The 19273-nt window shown below is 40.0% G+C and overlaps 2 protein-coding genes and 1 long non-coding RNA gene across 3 annotated transcripts in view; 1 reads left to right on the forward strand and 2 right to left on the reverse strand.

Annotated features, from left to right (window-relative positions):
• mtx2 (metaxin 2) overlaps positions 1-3200 on the reverse strand; it is a 9492-nt gene extending 6292 nt beyond the window's left edge. Inside the window, exons 1-4 of the mRNA XM_085801016.1 lie at positions 3039-3200; positions 1611-1658; positions 1448-1494; positions 339-411 (exon numbers count right to left, since the gene is read on the reverse strand). Coding sequence (XP_085657142.1) covers positions 339-411; positions 1448-1494; positions 1611-1658; positions 3039-3078 — 208 coding nt within the window. The 5' untranslated portion in view covers positions 3079-3200. The remainder of the gene's footprint in view (positions 1-338; positions 412-1447; positions 1495-1610; positions 1659-3038) is intronic.
• LOC146973073 (uncharacterized) overlaps positions 1-19273 on the forward strand; it is a 430259-nt gene that overhangs the window by 221692 nt on the left and 189294 nt on the right. The gene's annotated exons all lie outside the window — the stretch shown is intronic.
• Positions 7730-9580, reverse strand: LOC146973078 (homeobox protein Hox-D4b-like). Its single transcript, XM_085801017.1, has 2 exons — positions 9047-9580; positions 7730-8049 (listed from the first exon to the last, which is right to left on the reverse strand). The coding sequence occupies exons 1-2, from the start codon at positions 9489-9491 to the stop codon at positions 7730-7732; spliced, it is 765 nt and encodes a 254-aa protein (XP_085657143.1). The 5' UTR covers positions 9492-9580.

Below are 19273 nucleotides of genomic sequence, written 5' to 3' on the forward strand. Positions count from 1 at the left end.
ATACAGAAACACAGAATAAAAAATCTATTTTAGCAGAAAGTATATATTTGTATAAGTAAACTTAAATCCATTGTACTTAATCTTACTCCTACTCTATTACAAATACTGCTTTCTCTTTCTGCTGTTTATGATCTGTGCTCTACATGTTAACTTCCCCACTGTGGGACAAATGAAGGATTATCTTATTTTATCTTTAACACGGTTGTTATATTCCTGTTGCAGCTGAATCTGGACCCACTCAGGTTGTTGTGTATAGTTGTGTGTGTGTGTGTGTGTGTGTGTGTGTGTGTGTGTGTGTGTGTGTGTGTGTGTGTGTGTGTGTGGATGTGTGTACTGACCAGAGGGCGACATGTACTCAGCGTTGGCTTTGCAAACAACCTGCACAGGTAAACGACACATCCTGAGGTAGGCCTGCAGAGAGATAGAGAGAGAAACAGCATGAGGAGGAGGTAACAAGTTAACATTTATTAAATAACACAGAAGAATAACGGTGTAGTGCTGCAGCTTTAAAGGCAAACTGGTCACAGCTGATTTAGTTTAATGTTTGTATGTGAAGTATTTTTTTTTCTTTCAAACTTTGTTTTTACACCAAAGAGGTTTTAACAAACATTTAGAACTGTTTTAAATGGAAACACATTATAACTTTGAACAAGAATAATCAATTTTTGCAGCTGTATTGTTCTTCACACATCCAGTTTAGCAGGATCTGGATGTCGTCTACTTTCATTTGTGGATGTGAAACTTTCCCAAAATGATGAGGAGTTGAATGATGTATGAATTTATGAATGAATTTATATTTATTTACGTGTCGTGCACCAATTAAGGCGCCCATGCAGCCTATAAGGGCTTAGCTACAAGACACATTATCATCATATTTAGACACCAAACTAAATCATCAGAGCACAGACAAAACCAAACAAAAAAAAACACATGGAATTCACATAAATAATTCACTTTTTCTTTTTGACCAGGCACTTTTTATGAAAGTAGCTCTAGTAAAGACTTCTTTTCTGAAGAACCATTCCAACTTTACCTCATCATCATCAACCCAAAACAACTCAGGTTTCACATTTTGCATTTTCTGAAACAAAAACTGCCTGTTCTGGCTTCGTCATATAACGGACAATGAAATTGATGTGAACTGACGACCCAGTGGAAACAAAATGTGATGTCTGATCAAAAGCCTTAATTTGTACATCGGTGCCATTTATATGGCCTGTTATATCTGTTAAATACCAGTTTGATAGTTCACAATGAAAACAAATTCATTCAAGTTTCTGTCTCTGAATTACAAAAACATCAACTTCAGTTAAACTCTGTCCGCGCTGAATCTTGAAGGATGTTTTTCTTTCTGGTGAAAACACAACAAACCATTTGCAAATGTTTGAATTTCGTGTTCACGTTTCTAAAGTGTTGACTACAGTAACTGTGTGACATGAAACTTCACCTGGACGGCGAGAGACGAGGCGCAGTCTGACAGCAGGATCTGATCCTCTGGAAGGACAGAATGAAACAATACAATAAAACTTTATGTGAACAACACAACATGACAATAATAGCTAATAACAGTAATTTAGTCCACACAAACAAACACAAACACAGTAACTCACCCTTCAGCGGCTGGTACAAGGTTGCGCTGTCCGGCCACGGCTCAGCAGCTGTGAAGGACAAAAACAGACACAGTTGATAAAGTTATTTTAGTTTGAATAACAAACAACACTCAGCTGCAACATTTAACCTGCAGCTATGTTGATTAATTTAAATATAAACAGATGCGGATATATCACACTTTAATCCTCCTAATGTTCATCCTGCTCTGGATTATAAAGGACAAACTTGAGATTTTGAGATTTTGAGTTTTTGCAGTGTGGGGGAAAAGAGAGGGAAGAAAGAGGGAGAGAGATGAAAGAGAGGGGGAGGAAAGAGGGGAGAAGAGAGAGAAGGGGGAAATAGAGAGGGAAAAAAAGAGGGAGAGAGGAAAGAGAGGGGAGAGAGGGAGGAAAGAGAGGGAGAAAAGAGGGGAGAGAGCGAGGAAGAGAGAGGGAGGAAAGAGAGGGAGAAAAGAGGGGAGAGAGCGGGGAAAGAGAGAGAGAGAGAGGGAGGAAAGAGAGGGAGAAAAGAGGGGAAAGAGAGAGAGAGAGGGAGGAAAGAGAGAGGGAGAAAAGTGGGGAGAGGGGAAGAGAGGGAGGAAAGAGAGAGGGAGGAGAGGGAGAAAAGAGGGGAGAGAGAGGAAAGAGAGGGGAGAGAGGGAGGAAAGAGAGAGGGAGAACAGAGGGGAGAGAGCGAGGGAAAGAGAGAGAGAGGGAGGAAAGAGAGAGAGAAAAGAGGGGAGAGAGTGGGGGAAAGAGAGAGAGAGAGGGAGAAAAGAGGGGAGAGAGCGGGGAAAGAGAGAGGGAGAAAAGTGGGGAGAGGGGAAGAGAGGGAGGGAGAGAGAGGGAAAAAAGAGGGAGAGAGAGGAAAGAGGGAAGAGAGAGAGAGGAGGAAAGAGGGGGAAAGAAAGAGGGAAGAAAGAAAGAGAGAGCGAGCCTCTGACCTCTGACCTCTTGACCAGATTCTCCAACACACAGTTAATAATCAGACCGTCACCGTGAAGACGGCGAGTTATATAATAATATGATCAATGAACAACGTGGGAATAAACAGGTGAACGTCAGGTGAGGTGACGCAGCAGACCACGCCTCCACGCGCACCTGGAGCGCGGGAAAAGCCCCTAAAAGTTTATAAATAAAGCAGGTGAAACGATCCAAGATGGCTAACACAGAGGGGATCGATCACTCATCGATGGATCAACCAATCAATCAAAAGCTGATTTTATTGGACTAAACCCTTATTTTTCTGCTTTTCTTTTTGCAGCTTTAACTCAATATCGACCAGGTTCGTGTATATCGATCATTAATTATTATTTATTAGCAGGTTTATCCCCCTGACAACGCGCTCCGCTCCGTCTCTAAGGACGTTAGCATCGTTAGCTCGGCTGCTAACGTTAGCTTCAATAAACAGCAGCAACAACAACAAAAGGTAAAGTCGTTCAGCCTCACCTGCCATCTGCGACACGAAGGCGTCCGCAGCCAGAGACATGTCGTCGTTGTCTTTAGTTAATTAATTAATGCTAATTAACAGCAGCAGCGGTGACGATGAGGAGCTGCAGACAAGTTTAAGGACAAGAAGCTGCTCTGCTGTCACCGACCTGGTCCGTCACTGAGAAGCTCCGGGTAGAAACCGCTGCTCAGATTCTTTAGTTCCGCCCTGCAGACTGGGGACAGTTGCAACACTTTACTTTTCTCAGTTACTCAGAGACTATTATTTGGACTATAACACTCACCAAACTTTTACATATTAGGGCGGGACACTACAGGCAAAAACACTGTTTTTTCATTCATTCAATATTTGAAAAGAGGATTACTACAGTTTTTTATTCAATATCTCTAATCTATCAGATATTATAACAACACTGGACAAAAAGCACTTAATTTTAATGTTGTTGTTTTTTCTATTTTATATGAGAATTTTCATAGAAAAATCGGCATTTTTTCCTAAATAGCTCCTATGTCATTTGACCTAATGCTCGATCTCAAACACACTGCATTCAAATAGTCAATGTTCATTTAGCTCTCCTTATATAACCTACTGTTTGGTCTGGTTGTGTAATCTCAAACTGGAATTACTAGGCTACTAGTGATAGCCTAATTCAGTTACAGATATCCATAATTCACATAGGCTATCAGATATCTGCTGTTTACATAGGTAAGTAAGCAGATTGGTTCTAAAAAAAATTGTTAAATGAGTTTATTTACAGTTGTACATAGAGAACTTGTGATTGCAAATATCATGTAGCCTACCAGTGTATATATATTTAATATGTATAGGATTGATTCCCATATCAAATAAAAGCACAAATTTGACCTATTAGAAGTTGGAATGGTTTTGTATTGACAGGCTATATACTGTAGCTATATGTTTAGTCCATATATTCTGATGTTATTTTGTTGATATATGTAAAATATTTCAGAGACACTTTCTCCTCAAAGTCAATGTGAATATAAACAATGACTTTTAACAATGACTAATAAAAACATACATAAGAAAGTATTTTTAAAGGTTGCTCTAATCAATTAGATGTATATCATTAACCCAAAGGTTAATCTGCAATATCTTATATCATATCAGAAATCATCATATAGACATTTTCAAATACAAATGTTGATATAACATCATTTTTGTATCTCTATATTTGCAAATGTTCTACTTTTTTACCTTTTTTTTTTAAACCTTACTTTTTACCTACCTACCAGTTGCTTTCGATTTAAAATGTCCTTGAGATACTTTTTACCTTGTATGCTATAAATGCTACTATAAGAACCAAAATTCCCATGTGTGGTATTAATAAACTCATGTCATATGATTTACTAGTACATATATCTCCATATGTGAAAATAATATAAATGATAAATATGGCAGCGTCACTCATGATATACAATAATATAATATATTTGTCATCTATAACTTTTCTGTGCAGGAAACTGAGAACATGTAAAGTGAAGTGACTCCTGTTGCTTGTTTCCTTCAGGCTGCAGCACCGACAGCGGCCAGAGGAGGGCGTCGCTGCTCCACACTTCAGCTCATAGACAGACAGGTTGGTGTGTGAACATGACGCAGTGAACACACACACAGACACACAAACACACAACGCTCACCACCACGAACAGCACAAACAACACACAGGCTGCCTGCGTGTGTTAAATAAAGAGAGACGTCGTGTTTTCATTTTACTCTGTGATTGAAGGATCACACGTGCGATGACGTAATGTTTGTTTACCGGCCACTGGGGTTTAAACACATGTGACGTCTTGAATGTACGTGTTAATACGCGGATATGTTGTATTTATTGTTTGTGTTGGAAACAGAGACTGAGTCTGTGCAGAGTGTGTTGTGTTAACGTCCAGATTTATGGCTTCATGCTGTTCAGTGGTTTGTTGGAGGCTGAGCTGCTTCCTCACTCAACATCTGAACATTTGGGCTCTTTGTCGGTCAGACTCAGTGCCGTGTTCGATTCCCACCGTGTGTGTGTGTGTGTGTTAGATACAGGCTGCTCCACATAGATCAGCTCCATGTAACATGCAACATATAGTTTTCCCCCTTTTTTTTCCTGCACATTTGACCGCGTCTGGAGCGGAAGACACCAATTAATGGCACTCGGCGTTCACTTCCCTCACATCCTACCACACACACACACACGCACGCACACACACACACACACACACACACACACACACACACACACACAGAGATGGAGATAGAGAGGGTTTTCTCACCTATAACGCAGCAGCCTCTGTCGTCCCTGTGCGCGCTGTGCGTAAACGATGCGTAAAAGCGCAGGAGCCATAAAATGTGTCCAAATGGACTTTCTGATGGTCTGTGCGTAAAACAGCCTCAACTATGGGTTTTCTGTGGTGCATATTTAATATTTTACAATTCAACAGAGGAGGAGACGTCACTGTTTTAACCCCCTGAGCTCCGGAGGATCGATCCTCTGTTCGCTGCTGCGTCTCTTCCACCCACCGCTCATTTAACGGTAACACAAAGATGCTGTGTGATACAGAGGGTTATGGGTTGTGTTGTTCAGTACTTTCCCTTCATACTTTATATTTACAGCTACATGTTGAAACAGCTACGAGATTATAGCCTACTTGTCTTTGTCTGACATGAAGAACTCGTCTTTCATTCATAAATCGTCCCTGTGCGTGGTGATTTGTACGTAACTTCCTCTCACCAGCTCGTCAAATGTGAAGCGGGGAAAAAAAACCCAAAAAAACATTTGCAGCTTTTAATTTGAAACATTTTTTATTTTATTTTTATCAAAACATTTTCACATAAAACATTTTGAACGTTTTTTTTTCCTTTTCTTTTTTTTTTTTTTACACGTTTCTTTTAACTCAGAAATGAAACATTAACGTACAAAATAAAACAATATGATGCTACGACGAATAATACACTGTGCTTCTAAATAATATAATAAGTACTCAAGGCGTATAGGCTAAAAAATGGAAATCAATCAATAAATCAATAGCATATCAAACTGGAACTGGAAGATCAAACTGTTGGACAGACAGAGGATCATCAGACTTTAACCCTCTCGGTGCTGGAATCGAACAAAAAAAAAACCCTGTGACCCTGAGAACATGTGTTGGATTTTACAGCCGCTGTCGCACAGGAAAAATCTGCACGAGCAGGGCGCGCGCTTTAAAGTCTTTATATTCATTCATTCATTTATTTATTTATTTCCCCGCGTGCGTAAAAAATGTTTGTCTCCCTTTAAAACCGACGTGGAGATAAAATAAAAACATAAAACATAATAAAGGAAGTTGTGCATATGGCTGCTGCTCCTACTGAATATGAAGCTCCTCTATTTACAAAATAAAAGCTCCGGTTTGGTTAATGTGCATTATTCATAAATTATAGGCTAGCATCTTCTAAGTAGCTATAACATATACCTATAGAAAAACCCTGTATAACATGTTTTTTTGTTTTTTTTTTACCCTGTAGAAAAACAAAACCCTGTTTTCTCCAAAAAAAGAAAGAAAAAGAAAAGGAAAGTCCTCCACCTGCGGACAGGTGACGAGAGTTTGGCAACACTGCAATAAATTAGACAGAGGCGCCGCATTTAGCGCCTTTAAAACAAGTCGGACTGTGTGTTTAAGCGGCGCTGCAACTATCAGCCGATTAATCGATATGTAGGTAGACTGGAAAATAATCTAACTCCTCTTAAAACCAAATTAAATTATGTTTAGAGCGTTTTTGGAGCCAAAAAATGAAGAATTGCTGCTTTTATCTGTGTCTATAACAAGACAAATGTACAATTTTCTAACATTTCAGAGCAACTGATTGATCAAGTGATCGGTAAATAACGTTCATGATCAGAATCAAGCAGCAGTTACCCAATAATGTGCTTTTTACTTTTTAATTTGGATTTTTAAGCGATTTTTTGGGCCAAATTTTCCTCTTTTTTATGTGACAAAATAATAAAGTTTCACCATTTTGTGATCAATATTCACTCACTGACAAAATGATCAATAATAATCATCACCAGTTTGCAGCGCTTAGAATAAAATGAATGACTTTTTGTGGTGAATTAAGTGTGACTGGAACTGGACTCTGCGTGTTACGTGTATAATTATTATTAATAATAATCAATAATATCATTATTGTGTATCAAAGCCTTCGCTGGTCGGTCGATCGATCATCAGTTTAACCCTCCTTTTACCCCTGGACATTTTTTTTTCCACCTCTCACACTTTTCCAACTCCCATTTGACCGTAAATGAGGCAATAGCCTATCTAATGAAATATGCGCTAATTTCCAGAACTGAAATCTGAACAATGGATAAAGCCCCTTTAAACATTCTTGTTTTGTCAGAAGTTTTCACCGAGGGGATTTTGGATAGGCCTATCTCTTTTTATCACTAAAATACTGTCACCTGCAGCCAAAAAAACCCCATAGAGCCCCATAGAAATGTTGTGTTTTTTTGCAGCAAAAACAAACCGGCCAGGAAGGGGTTAAACATTTTTGAAACCCAAGTTAGACCCAGACAGCTCTAGATGTATCACAAATATTTAGGGAGTAACTGGTGTCTAAATGTTGTCCAGGGGTCATGATGGAAGTGGTAGGAGGATCAATGCAGCATCAGTCTGACAGTGACGGAGCCAAGATGGCCGCCGCTGCTCTCCCAGTTTCACACCGTGATGACCGCTTTCACTGGGCCGTCGCTGCCGCAGCTGTTGTTGCTGCTGTTGTTGTTGCTGTCCTTCGTCTTGTTCTTGCTCCTTCCCTTGGTGTTGGGCAGCTTGTGGTCCTTCTTCCAGCGCATGCGCCGGTTCTGGAACCAGACCTTCACCTGGCGCTCGGACAGGCAGAGCGCGTGGGCCACCTCCACGCGGCGGCGGCGCGTGAGGTAGCGGCTGAAGTGGAACTCCTTCTCCAGCTCGAGGACCTGCTGGCGCGTGTAGGCCGTCCGCAACCGCTTCGGCTCCGGTCCCACGTGGTTCGGGTTAACTATGAGGAAAAAAACAACAATAATAAAATACATTTAATTAAGGCTATATTTTACTTTATTTTCTATTAGAAAAAATAATTTTATAGGCTATGTGTTACTATATATACAACCACATCTGATTTTAGGAACATTATAAAAACCACTGCTGGGATAAAACATTGACATTATTCCACAAAATTGATTACAAAATTGGTTACAATTTTCATATTTTGTTGCTTAGAAATGAATATGAACATGTTTTCTTTCATTGTTCATATTCAAGGTCTGAGAAGACTTCATATTTTTTGTTATTTCGACTCGCTAGTTGTCATTTTCTGCCAATAAATGACAATATTTCTATTTAAATTTTGGGAGAAATGTTGTAGTTGTCAGTAGTTTATAGAATAAAACAAAAATGTTCATTCTACTCAAATAGATGTCTATAGTAAAACATATGACAGTGGGTTAAATCAGTGAGTTATTACCTCAGCCTGGAAATCTGCTGTTTTAAAATCTTATTTTACATTTTATTATCAACAGTTATCATCTAATTCATCTAATCTTCTACTATTCCAGCTGTTTTCTTTCTTTCTTTCTTTCTTTTTTATCAGGATTAATCCACAGTGTGGTTGTGGTGGTCGACCGGGAGCAGATCCAAGAGGCAATTTTTTACTTTTAACTCGCAGCTTTTTTGTTCAACCGCACACACACACACACATACACACACTTACACACATGCAAACACACACTCACACACTCTCTTTGCTGTGGCAGGCAGGGCCATAAAACTTTATAGTGGTTGTAATTCTCCCGGACTCTCACTGAGCTCGTAAATAACTCGACAACAAAACGCGCTGCGCACAAATGGACCAAAACACTGGAGAGAGAGAAAAAAGAGAAAGAGGGAGAGGAGAGGAAAAGAAAGAAAGAAAGAAAGAAAGAAAGAAAGAAAGAAGCTGAGGATAGAGACAAGAGGGGATGCTGTAGTGTAGTAAATCTCCCTCTTCGTCCTCTCACCGTGAGCGATGTGCACCTTCTTCATCCAGGGGTAGACGACAATGGGCGGCTTGTCCCGGGCCTGGCAGGCCGCCTTGCGCTGCACCTGAGCCGGCTTGCTGCTGCAGGTCATCCAGGCCTGGTGGCACCGCAGCTCAGCGGCCTCTGCTCTGTCTCTGTAGCCGGGGAAGGCGGCCTGTTGCTGGGGAAGCTCCTCTCCATCCTCCCGGTGCTGCACGGGGACAGAGGAGTGTTGTTGTTGAAAGCCGGTCTGTTGTTGTTGTTGTTGTGGTGTGTATGGAGGAGGCGGAGGGGGCTGCACGGGTTGATAGCCCCCTCCATAAGTGCCACTACTGTCCTGGGGGTTGTTATAATACCCCCCTTGGTCACTAAAATTACTGTAATCTTCTTCACAAGGCGGGAACTGCGGCTCAGCGTATTTACAGCTCAGCACGTACGACTCCATGATTGATTTATAGCGAGGCTGGTAGGAGAATACTAATTTTTCTTTCTCTCCCCTCTCTTCTGTCTCTTTTTCCCCCCTCTGGCATCCAGCCATCCTGCGGCTGTCAAATAGACGGACGGCCGCGCGGGCCACGTGACCCCCGCGGCCAGCCAATGGGCGCGCGCGGCCGCTGCGGGTTGTTTATGTCAAAGACGTAATGGGATAATTTGAAGGAGAGGAAAAAAGAAGGAAAAAAAGTTCATTACGGGACTAATGAAGGTTTGAGAGAGAGAAAGGGAGAGTGTGTGGGGCGTTTATGGACCTGTAGGAATATCTATCTATCTATCTATCTATCTATCTATCTATCTATCTATCTATCTATCTATCTATCTATCTATCTATCTATCTATCTATCTATCTATCTATCTATCTATCTATCTATCTTCTCGACATGTATGGCACTCATTTCATTCCAGTTTTTCCACAAAAAAAAAGCCAACACAACTCATTCAACTTAATGAGACACTGATGAGGTCATCACCTGAACCACATCTGAGGAACATTATAAAAAAACACTGCTGGGATAAAACATTGACATTATTCCACAAAATTGATTTATAAACTCTTCCTATGTTAAAATATTCATATTTTGTTGCTTAGAAATGAATATGAACATGTTTTCTTTCATTGTTCATATTCAAGGTCTGAGAAGACTTCATATTTTTTGTTATTTCGACTATAGCTAGTTGTCATTTTCTGCCCATAAATGACAATATTTTTATTAAAATTTTCGAGAGAAATGTTGTCAGTAGTTTATAGAATAAAACAAAAATGTTCATTCTACTCAAATAGAAGGGATAATTTGAAGGAGAGGAAAAAAGAAAGAAAAAAGTTCATTAAGGTTTGAGAGAGAGAGTGGGGCGTTTATGGACCTGTAGGAAAATCTATCTATCTATCTATCTATCTATCTATCTATCTATCTATCTATCTATCTATCTATCTATCTATCTATCTATCTATCTATCTATCTATCTATCTATCTATCTATCTATCTATCTATCTCTCTCTCTCTCTCTTTAGTTCTTTCTATCTACCCCTTATCTCTGTCTTTTTCTTTCTTTCTTTCTTTCTTTCTTTCTTTTGACCCCTCTCTGTCTCTTTCTCTCTATCCATCCCCCTCTCTATCTATCTATCTATCTATCTATCTATCTATCTATCTATCTATCTATCTATCTATCTATCTATCTATCTATCTATCTATCTATCTATCTATCTATCTATCTACCCCCCTCTCTGTCTTTCTTTCTCTCTTTTTTCTTTCTTTATTTCTTTCCATCTACCCCATGTCTTTTCACTTCTTTCTTTCTTTCTTTCTTTCTTTCTTTCTACCCCCTTTCTCTCCATAAAGACATCCTTTCTATCTATCTATCTATCTATCTATCTATCTATCTATCTATCTATCTATCTATCTATCTATCTATCTATCTATCTATCTATCTATCTATCTATCTATCTATCTATCTATCTATCTCCATCCCCCTCTCTTTCTTTCTTTCTTTCTTTCTACCCCCTTTCTCTGACTTTTTCTTTCTTTCTTTCATCCATAAAGACATTCTATCTATCTATCTATCTATCTATCTATCTATCTATCTATCTATCTATCTATCTATCTATCTATCTTATCCCTCCCCACCCCCCTCTCCCTCTCCCTCTCCTCCTCTCCCTCCCTCCTTCTCTCTCTCACCTATTGAACACTGTAGATTTATGACTCGGGGTGACTCGGTGACTTTTTTACCCCCACACACAGACACACACACACACACACACACTGAGACACACACACACACACACACACACACACACACACACACACACACACACACACACACACACACACACAGATGGCCCCCGGGCTGAAAAATTCATCTGGGCCATATTGGGGGGGCACCGCGGCCATATTTGGCCTTGTGGCGACCGCCGTCAAAGGGCCGCAGCGAACAAAAAGAGCGAAGCGATGCGGTGAAAAGAGAGAAAGGAGGGATGAAAGGTTCCCAGACAGTGACTAGTAGTTGGCTTTGTTCGGCCGGGGGTCAGCGCGAGGTGTCCCGTTCACCACCACCACCAACACTAACTTGGGCTTTTAAAGCAGGGAGGGGGGAGCAGGGAGGGGTGTGTGTGTGTGTGTGTGTGTGTGTGTGCATGCATTAGTAGTTCTCGGTTTAAAAAATGATGCTGCAACGTGAATAAAAATGCGACAGTTTGGATTAATGCACGACGCACTGACAGAGATGAGTGAATATGCAAAAAAAAAAATGTTGAGCCCCCACACGTAGACAATTAACGCTTTTCTTTTCTCTTCTCTTCATTTTTCTTCTTTCTTTGCACCAAAAGGGGAAGAAAATGCATTAAATCGTCAAACAGCGTCACCTCTTGCGCCATAAATCTGAGTTATCCTGCTGCGGGGGATTTCACGAGGATTTCCTCTGGAGCTGCTACAGCTGCTGCTCTCTGCTCAAGGATCAGGAGGATAGGATACTACCGAAGCCAAAAACCTCTTAATAAGCCCTGTGATGTGAGCCCCGGACCATTATACAGCCCATAATAATCCTGTAATAAAGTGGAGGAGGAAGGAGAAGTGTGTGGCTGACCTGCAGGGATTATACGGCCTTAATCTATCTGATCTAATGACTCATTTGTTTCTGAGCGGCGCCGTAATGAGCGACTGGAAAGCAGCCAGCAGCGTCGCAAAGAGCTTCATCTCACTTCTCTATCACCGATGAGTCCGTTAGTTTTCTCCTCATAAAGCAAAGCAGCAGCTGCAGCACAGACCGGACAGGTTTTAAAGGTTTCTGACACTAGATGTTGTAGATCTCTGAGCTGGGAGCAGCAGACCAGTTCAAGTTGGATAGAAATAAAGTCATTGAATCTGAATCAGAGGAAAAGCTGCATCAATAATAAACCAATTGATCCATAAACGGGAAAAAATAATCTGGTATTAGTATTTTTTAAACAAGTATTTTTCTTTTTCATCCATGCAGGCTGCAATAAAAACATGTAGATTTACTGTTTCATGTTATAAAACAAGACAAATTCACATTTTTGTGACATTTCACAGAGGAAAATAATCTTTGAAGAGTGATTAGATAATGAAATAATGAAGCTCTTTGTACAACAAGAATTCAAAACAATATAGGATAAGAAGCAAAAACTTTAGTGTGCACTATTATTGTTATTTTATATTTTAGCAACATATTAGTGTTTTCTACTTTAATGTTCTGCACAGTCTCAACAGTTTGAATTGGAGTTAAATTATATGAAGCAACTAGATGGATTGGGTTGGAGTTAAGTTGTGTGCGTTCAGGCTGAATATAAAATCCAAAGGAATTTGCCCTTATTGTGATAAATAAAGTTTTGTTTTTTACTTTTAAAGCAACTTTTTTGGTGCAAAATCACAATAAAAATACAAAAATGTTTTATTTTGAATATGTTTAATGTTACAAAACAAGACAATTTGACCGTTTTCTGACTTTTCACAAACAAAAGGAACAACTGAGTGACTAAACCACCTCAAGCTCCAGATTTAAAGCTGGACATGATCTGGAATTAAAATACTTATATAATAATACAACAACAATACAACAATCAGTTCATATTAGTGTTTTCTATGGATTCATGTTCTGCAGAGTTGTTTCATGTGGACCAGGTGCTGAGTTTCTGGTTTGGACCGGAGTAAAGTGTTTTAAAACTGGAGATTAAATGCTGTATTGAATTAGTGAATCTGCTGTTTTACTTATTTTCAAAGCCTGTAATCACCTTTAAAATCAAATTTTCAGTTCTAACCTGTTTCATGTCACAAAAACAAGACAATGTGACCATTATGCGACTTTTGACAAACCAAAGGAAGAAGTGAGTCACTGCCTGAAGCTCTAGAAGTGAAGCTAAACATGACCTGGACTGGAATAAGAGGGAAATTGTGTAGTATTTACAGACATGAAATACAGTGAAGCAACAGATTCACAGGCTGCAGGGTCGATGTGATGTTTGAGTTTCCCAGTCAATTTTTGGAGCCAAATTGCATTAAAAATGTAACGATTGTTTAACAATTTTTTACTTGTTTATTGTTATAAAACAAGAACTTGACTTCACAAACCAAAGGAATGAATGACTAAAGGAAATACTTTCTATAATAATAAAGAAATGGACAAATAAATAAAAAGTTGGGCAACAGTTTTGTGTTTTCTAAAGATTAATGCTCTGCAGAGTTGGTTTCATGTGGATCAGCTGTTGAGCTGCTGTGATGCAACTAGATGGATTGGGTTGGAGTTATGGACTGAGTATAAGATTCAAAGGAATCCGCCCTTATTGTGATAAATAAAGTTATTGAACCTCAATCTGAATCATTTTATTCTGCTGCTTTACTTATTTTCAAAACCTAATCAAGTTTAAAATCACATTTTTGGAGGCAAATTGCATAAAAAAATATGAAGATGATCAGTTTCAACCTGTTTCATGTTAGGAAACAAGATGATCTGACTAATCACAAACCAAAAGAAGAAATGACTCACTGCCTGAAGCTCCAGTGGTGAAAGTGGACATGAAATAAGAAACAAATACTTCTTAAGTTGTGTGTTGATGGACTGAAGGTGCAGAGGTGTTTACAGTGTCGTGCAAATGTTTGTGCACCCCTGGTCAACATTTCTGTGACATTGTGTAACTTCTCCTGTTATCTATTCACGAAAAAATTCGATTATTTCGTCCGAGGTGGCGTCTGTGAAAAGTCACCGCGGTAACCCAGTGAGGAGGAATGGAGCGTTTACACTGATGCTGCATTCACCTGCAGTCGGGCAGACGGCCGTTGGTAACAAACCAGATGTCATTTTAGTCACAGAAGTCCAGAGAAAGCCGGTAAAACGTGGGTTCAGGTCAACAATACATCGCCATGACAACATATTGTCACGTGTATTGTTAATGCCGTAACGTGCAGCGGCTGTCGTTCATCTGCCGTCTGCCCAATTTCAGGTGAATGCAGCATGAAAAATATGATTGAGTTGCTTGCGATATACAACCGCAACTCTAGATGGGAGGAATTCCTACACAATGTACCTTTTAATGTGAACAGTTCAGCAAGTGGAAGACGAAACGATCTCCAAAAGACATAAACAAAATTAAACATGAAACACTCTTTTTCAATATTTTAATCAGTATCAGTGTTTTATTTTAGTTTTCTACAATTTTTAGAGTGAAAAGGAGAAAGAATGGGAAATCCAGGAGACTTGAGCTCTCAGATAACTTTGACCAAGGTATCAGATTACTATGGCGCAAACCTTTGCTGTCAGTTTGAAAATGTAAAAGACGAAGATAAAAATAAAACATTATATTCTTTAAAATGTAAAGTGACTGTGTTGTCTGTAACTTTCTGCCTTTTGGAGATCGTTTCATCTTCCACTTGCTGAACTGTTCACATTAACAGACATTAAAGGGATAGATTTCTTGGTTTCCCTCATCAAACTCATCAAATACACAATCCAACAACTCCACAATGCTCTGGTGGACAAGTTGTGACCTGCACATTCACCACGCTATGAGATAATAACACAACGTTACCAGACAGAGTTGTTTTAGAGGGAAATTCATGCAAAACCACTGATGAAAAACTGTCCCTGAAGGGACAGTTTTTCATCAGCGGTTTTGCATGTATTTCCCTCTAAAACAACTCCGTGTGGTAACGTTGTGTTATTATCTCATAGCGTGGTGAATGTGCAGGTCACAACTTGTCCACCAGAGCGTTGTGGAGTTGTTGGATTGTGTATTTGATGAGTTTGATGAGGGAAACCAAGAAATCCCATGAGCCTCCGTAGCGTAGCTCTGAGCAGCTCACGGCTCTGCTCCGACGTTCTAAAAAATAGCTTGCACCCACAATTAAAGGTAACAAACCTATACTCCTAAAACTATAGGGATTATGGCAATGGATTTTGCCAAAAATGTTGAACTATCCCTACTCTAAGTCTCAGTGTAAATGCAGCGTCCATCAGGTTGTGTAGGAAACATTGCAGAGTTGTTTCTCTCTCCACTCGTCTCTCCGGGTGTCGACAGTCGGTCCGTCGTCGCCCATAGACTCCCCTAGAACCCAATCTGTGACTGGAAGCTCCACACACATTCGGTTCTACAGGGTATTTATAGGCGACGTTCTCCAGTGGTGGTGAAGAAGACACAAAACCATAATAACCTTCTTCATTGTTAACATGTGTGTGTGTGTGAGTGTGATGCATCAGTGTCCTGCTGCTGTAATTTATGTGAACCATTAAAGCTGCTGTAGCTCGTAGCTGTTTGACATCGATAACTCATTATGGGCGTCGCACGATCGCTCTGATACATGTGTGTAATTAGTGTAAGAAAGTGAGTTTGGCATGTTAGGAGGAGGAGGAGGAGGAGGAGGAGGAGGAGGAGGAAGATGATTTACAACACGGTGGAACAGAGAAATCCAATGAGACGTGATGAGAAACAGCAGGAGATGAAGACTCAGACACCTCCAGCCCCGTTTTCCTCTGACGTCCTTATTTCAAGTAGAAACGTAAAAGTGTGTTTCCATAGATCCAGATTCAGATTCAGATTCTGTCCAGATTTGTAAACACACACACACACACGCCTCTCCAATCTGACCAATCGTGTGCGTGGAAGTCAGTGTAAACAGGAAGTAGATGTTTATTTACTCTGCAGTAGGATTTGAACAGTGACGTTTGTTGTCGTCACCACTGCTGCTTGATGAGAGCCAATCAGGAGGGTTTTAAAAGGTGAGAAATTTTCAAGCCACCATTTCGGTCCAGTTTGTGGAAACACTTTGGCTTTTGCAAAGATGGAGATGTTTCTTTTAAAGGGATAGTTCAACATTTTGGCAGATTGCCCCGTTGCCATAATCCCTATAGTCATATAGCAGTAGGTTCGTTACCTTTAATTGTCGGTGCAAGCTACTTTTAGAATGGCGGAGCAGAGCCGTGAGCTGCTCAGAGCTACACTACGGAGGCTCATTATGGGATGTCTTATGGTTTCCCTCATCAAACTCATCAAATACACAATCCAACAACTCCACAACGCTCTGGTGGACAAGTTGTGAGCTGCAAATTCACCACGCTATGAGATAATAACACAACGTTACCAGACAGAGTTGTTTTAGAGGGAAATGTAGAGACTGCTTGATGAAAAACTGTCCCTGAAGGCAACGCGCATCAGTGGTTTTGCATGAATTTCCCTCTAAAACAACTCTGTCTGGTAACGTTGTGTTATTATCTCATAGCGTGGTGAATGTGCAGGTCACAACTTGTCCACCAGAGCGTTGTGGAGTTGTTGGATTGTGTATTTGATGAGTTTGCTGAGGGAAACCAAGAAATCCCATGAGCCTTCGGTCTGAACCGGGTCTCAAAGTGTCAGAGACGCTGCAGGAATGTTTGGTGAAAACTGAGTGACTGTCCCGTCGTATTCTGACTTCACACAAGACGATACTCAGGTTTTAACGGGTTTTAAAAACATCGTAGATCAGAATCATCAGGACCGAGTCGACTGGTTTTCATCGTCACGATCCTCAAACGCCCAGATCTCACAGGAAGTGACGAGACTTTAGAAGAAAAACAAACATGTCCGCCTGCGTGATGCAAACTCTTTAAAGCAGCAGATCGGAGAAGACGGCGTAGAAGCAGTGGCCATGTTTGTTGGCGTTTCTACCAGAAGCAGCTCATCTGGAGTCGTCAATATCAAATACTGGATCAGAATCAGTCGTATTGATCGTATTTATATCATCTCTTGTGTAGTCGGTCGTAGCTCTAAGCTCCGCCTCCTTTGCTGCTCCTTCACAGCTGATTATCTTCATGTTCATTAACGAGGTCACACTGTGTGAGTTATCAGTCTGGTATTGATCAGTATTATCGATAGTTTATCGGTCCAGTCAAACTGTGACAGACTGAACATAACCTCACTGCTGCACTGGATTTCATGACGTTTGATTATATGAGAGAAACTACGGTGGCCCTGAGCGCTCAACTCACTACACTAAACTAATCTGAGCTGTAGTCCGTCACTTTATTGTGTCCCCAGAAACACTTCTGTTGTGTTTCTGAATTTTTTTTTTCTTTTACCATATTTGTGTCTTTTTGTGTTTTTGTGTTATTGAGTTGAGCCTTCAGGGCCACCGTAGAAACATGCATTTTTTCCTATGTTTTCTATACATTTTAAATGTATTCTAACATATTCTACTTATTCTAACTCGGCAGTGTTTTATTATTTCATCAGTTTTGATGTTGACTGACACATTTAATAGTACTAATAATACAAAATGTGTCTCTTTTTGCAGCTTTAATTCAATTTTGACCCATTTTTTCAGTGGAGAACGATGAGTCAGAGCTGTGACTCAGCACTAAGTAAACCAAACTCAGTCACTTTTAAAGAAAATAATCTGCAGTTCTGATGTTTATCTTAGCCTGGTCCGTCACCTTATTGTGTCCCCAGAAACACTTCTGTGTTGTGAGTTGATTGTTTTTTGTTTTCTTTTTTATCATGTTTGTGTCTTTTTGTGTGTTTTCTTTAGTTGCAGTGAGTTGAGCCTTCAAGGCCACCGTAGAAACATACATTTTTCCTATATTATCTATACATTTGAAATGTATTATAACATATTCTACTGATTCTAACTCATTCATTTCATTATTTCATCAGTTTTGATGTTGACTGACACATTTAATAGTACAAATAACACAAAATTTGTCACTTTTTGCAGCTTTAATTCAATTTTGACCCATTTTTTCGGTGGAGAACGATGAGTCAGAGCTGCGACTCAGCGCTAAATAAACCAATCTGAGTCACTTTTAAAGAAAATAATCTGCAGTGCTGATGTTTATTTTAGCCTGGTCCGTCACCTTATTGTGTCCCCAGAAACACTTCTGTTGTGTTGTGAGTTTATTGTTTTTTGTTTTCTTTTTTATCATGTTTGTGTCTTTTTGTGTGTTTTCTTTAGTTGCAGTGAGTTGAGCCTTCAAGGCCACCGTAGAAACGTACATTTTTCCTATATTATCTATACATTTGAAATGTATTCTAACATATTCTATTTATTCTAACGCAGTGTTTCATTATTTCAACAGTTTTGATGTTGGCTGACATTAAATACGTACATTTACCAATAACACAGAATTTGGCACTTTTTGCAGCTTTAATTCAATTTTGACCCATTTTTCCGGTGGAGAACGATGAGTCAGAGCTGTGACTCAGCACAAAATGAACCAATCTGAGTCACTTTTAAAGAAAATAATCTGCCGTCCAACAGTAAAAAACCTGTTGAACAGTCTGAGGTCACAGAGTCTTTAACCCTCCAACAAACCGGCCGCATGCAGCCACAGTAGCAAAATTGTAGTGAACTGGTCGGTGTGTGATGATGATGTCTGAGCTCGAGCCAAACACACACACACACATACACACACACACACACACACACACACACACACACACACACACACACACACACACACACACACACACACACACACACACACCCCGGCCCCTGAGGGCAGCAGGACGTTATTTCCCTCCTTCCTCCTCTGCTGCAGGAGATTTATGAGTCTGTATCCATGTTTATAATTGAACATCTGCCCTCAGCTGGATGCTGCAGGGAGGAGGCATCCCATAATAATCCATGAGGGTTTTAAGTGTTAGCCGTGTTGCTGCTGCTGTTGTTGTTGCTGCTGTTGTTGGATTTGCACGGCTGCACATTAAATGACGGTGGTAATGTGATGTTAACGTGCAGCTTATGCACAAGTAACATAGGA

This window comes from Trachurus japonicus, chromosome 15, assembly GCF_045865225.1.
Source record: "Trachurus japonicus isolate A0001 chromosome 15, Traja_1.0".
Classification (NCBI taxonomy): Eukaryota; Metazoa; Chordata; class Actinopteri; order Carangiformes; family Carangidae; genus Trachurus; species Trachurus japonicus.

What these genes read in the sequence shown, in the direction of transcription:
- LOC146973078 (XM_085801017.1), bottom strand. Translation starts at nt 9,491, where the DNA reads ATGGAGTCGTACGTGCTGAGCTGTAAATACGCTGAGCCGCAGTTCCCG. An exon ending in GAAGGTGCACATCGCTCACG is followed by an intron (nt 8,050 to 9,046) that starts GTGAGAGGACGA and finishes TTTTCCTCATAG; the next exon opens with TTAACCCGAACCACGTGGGA.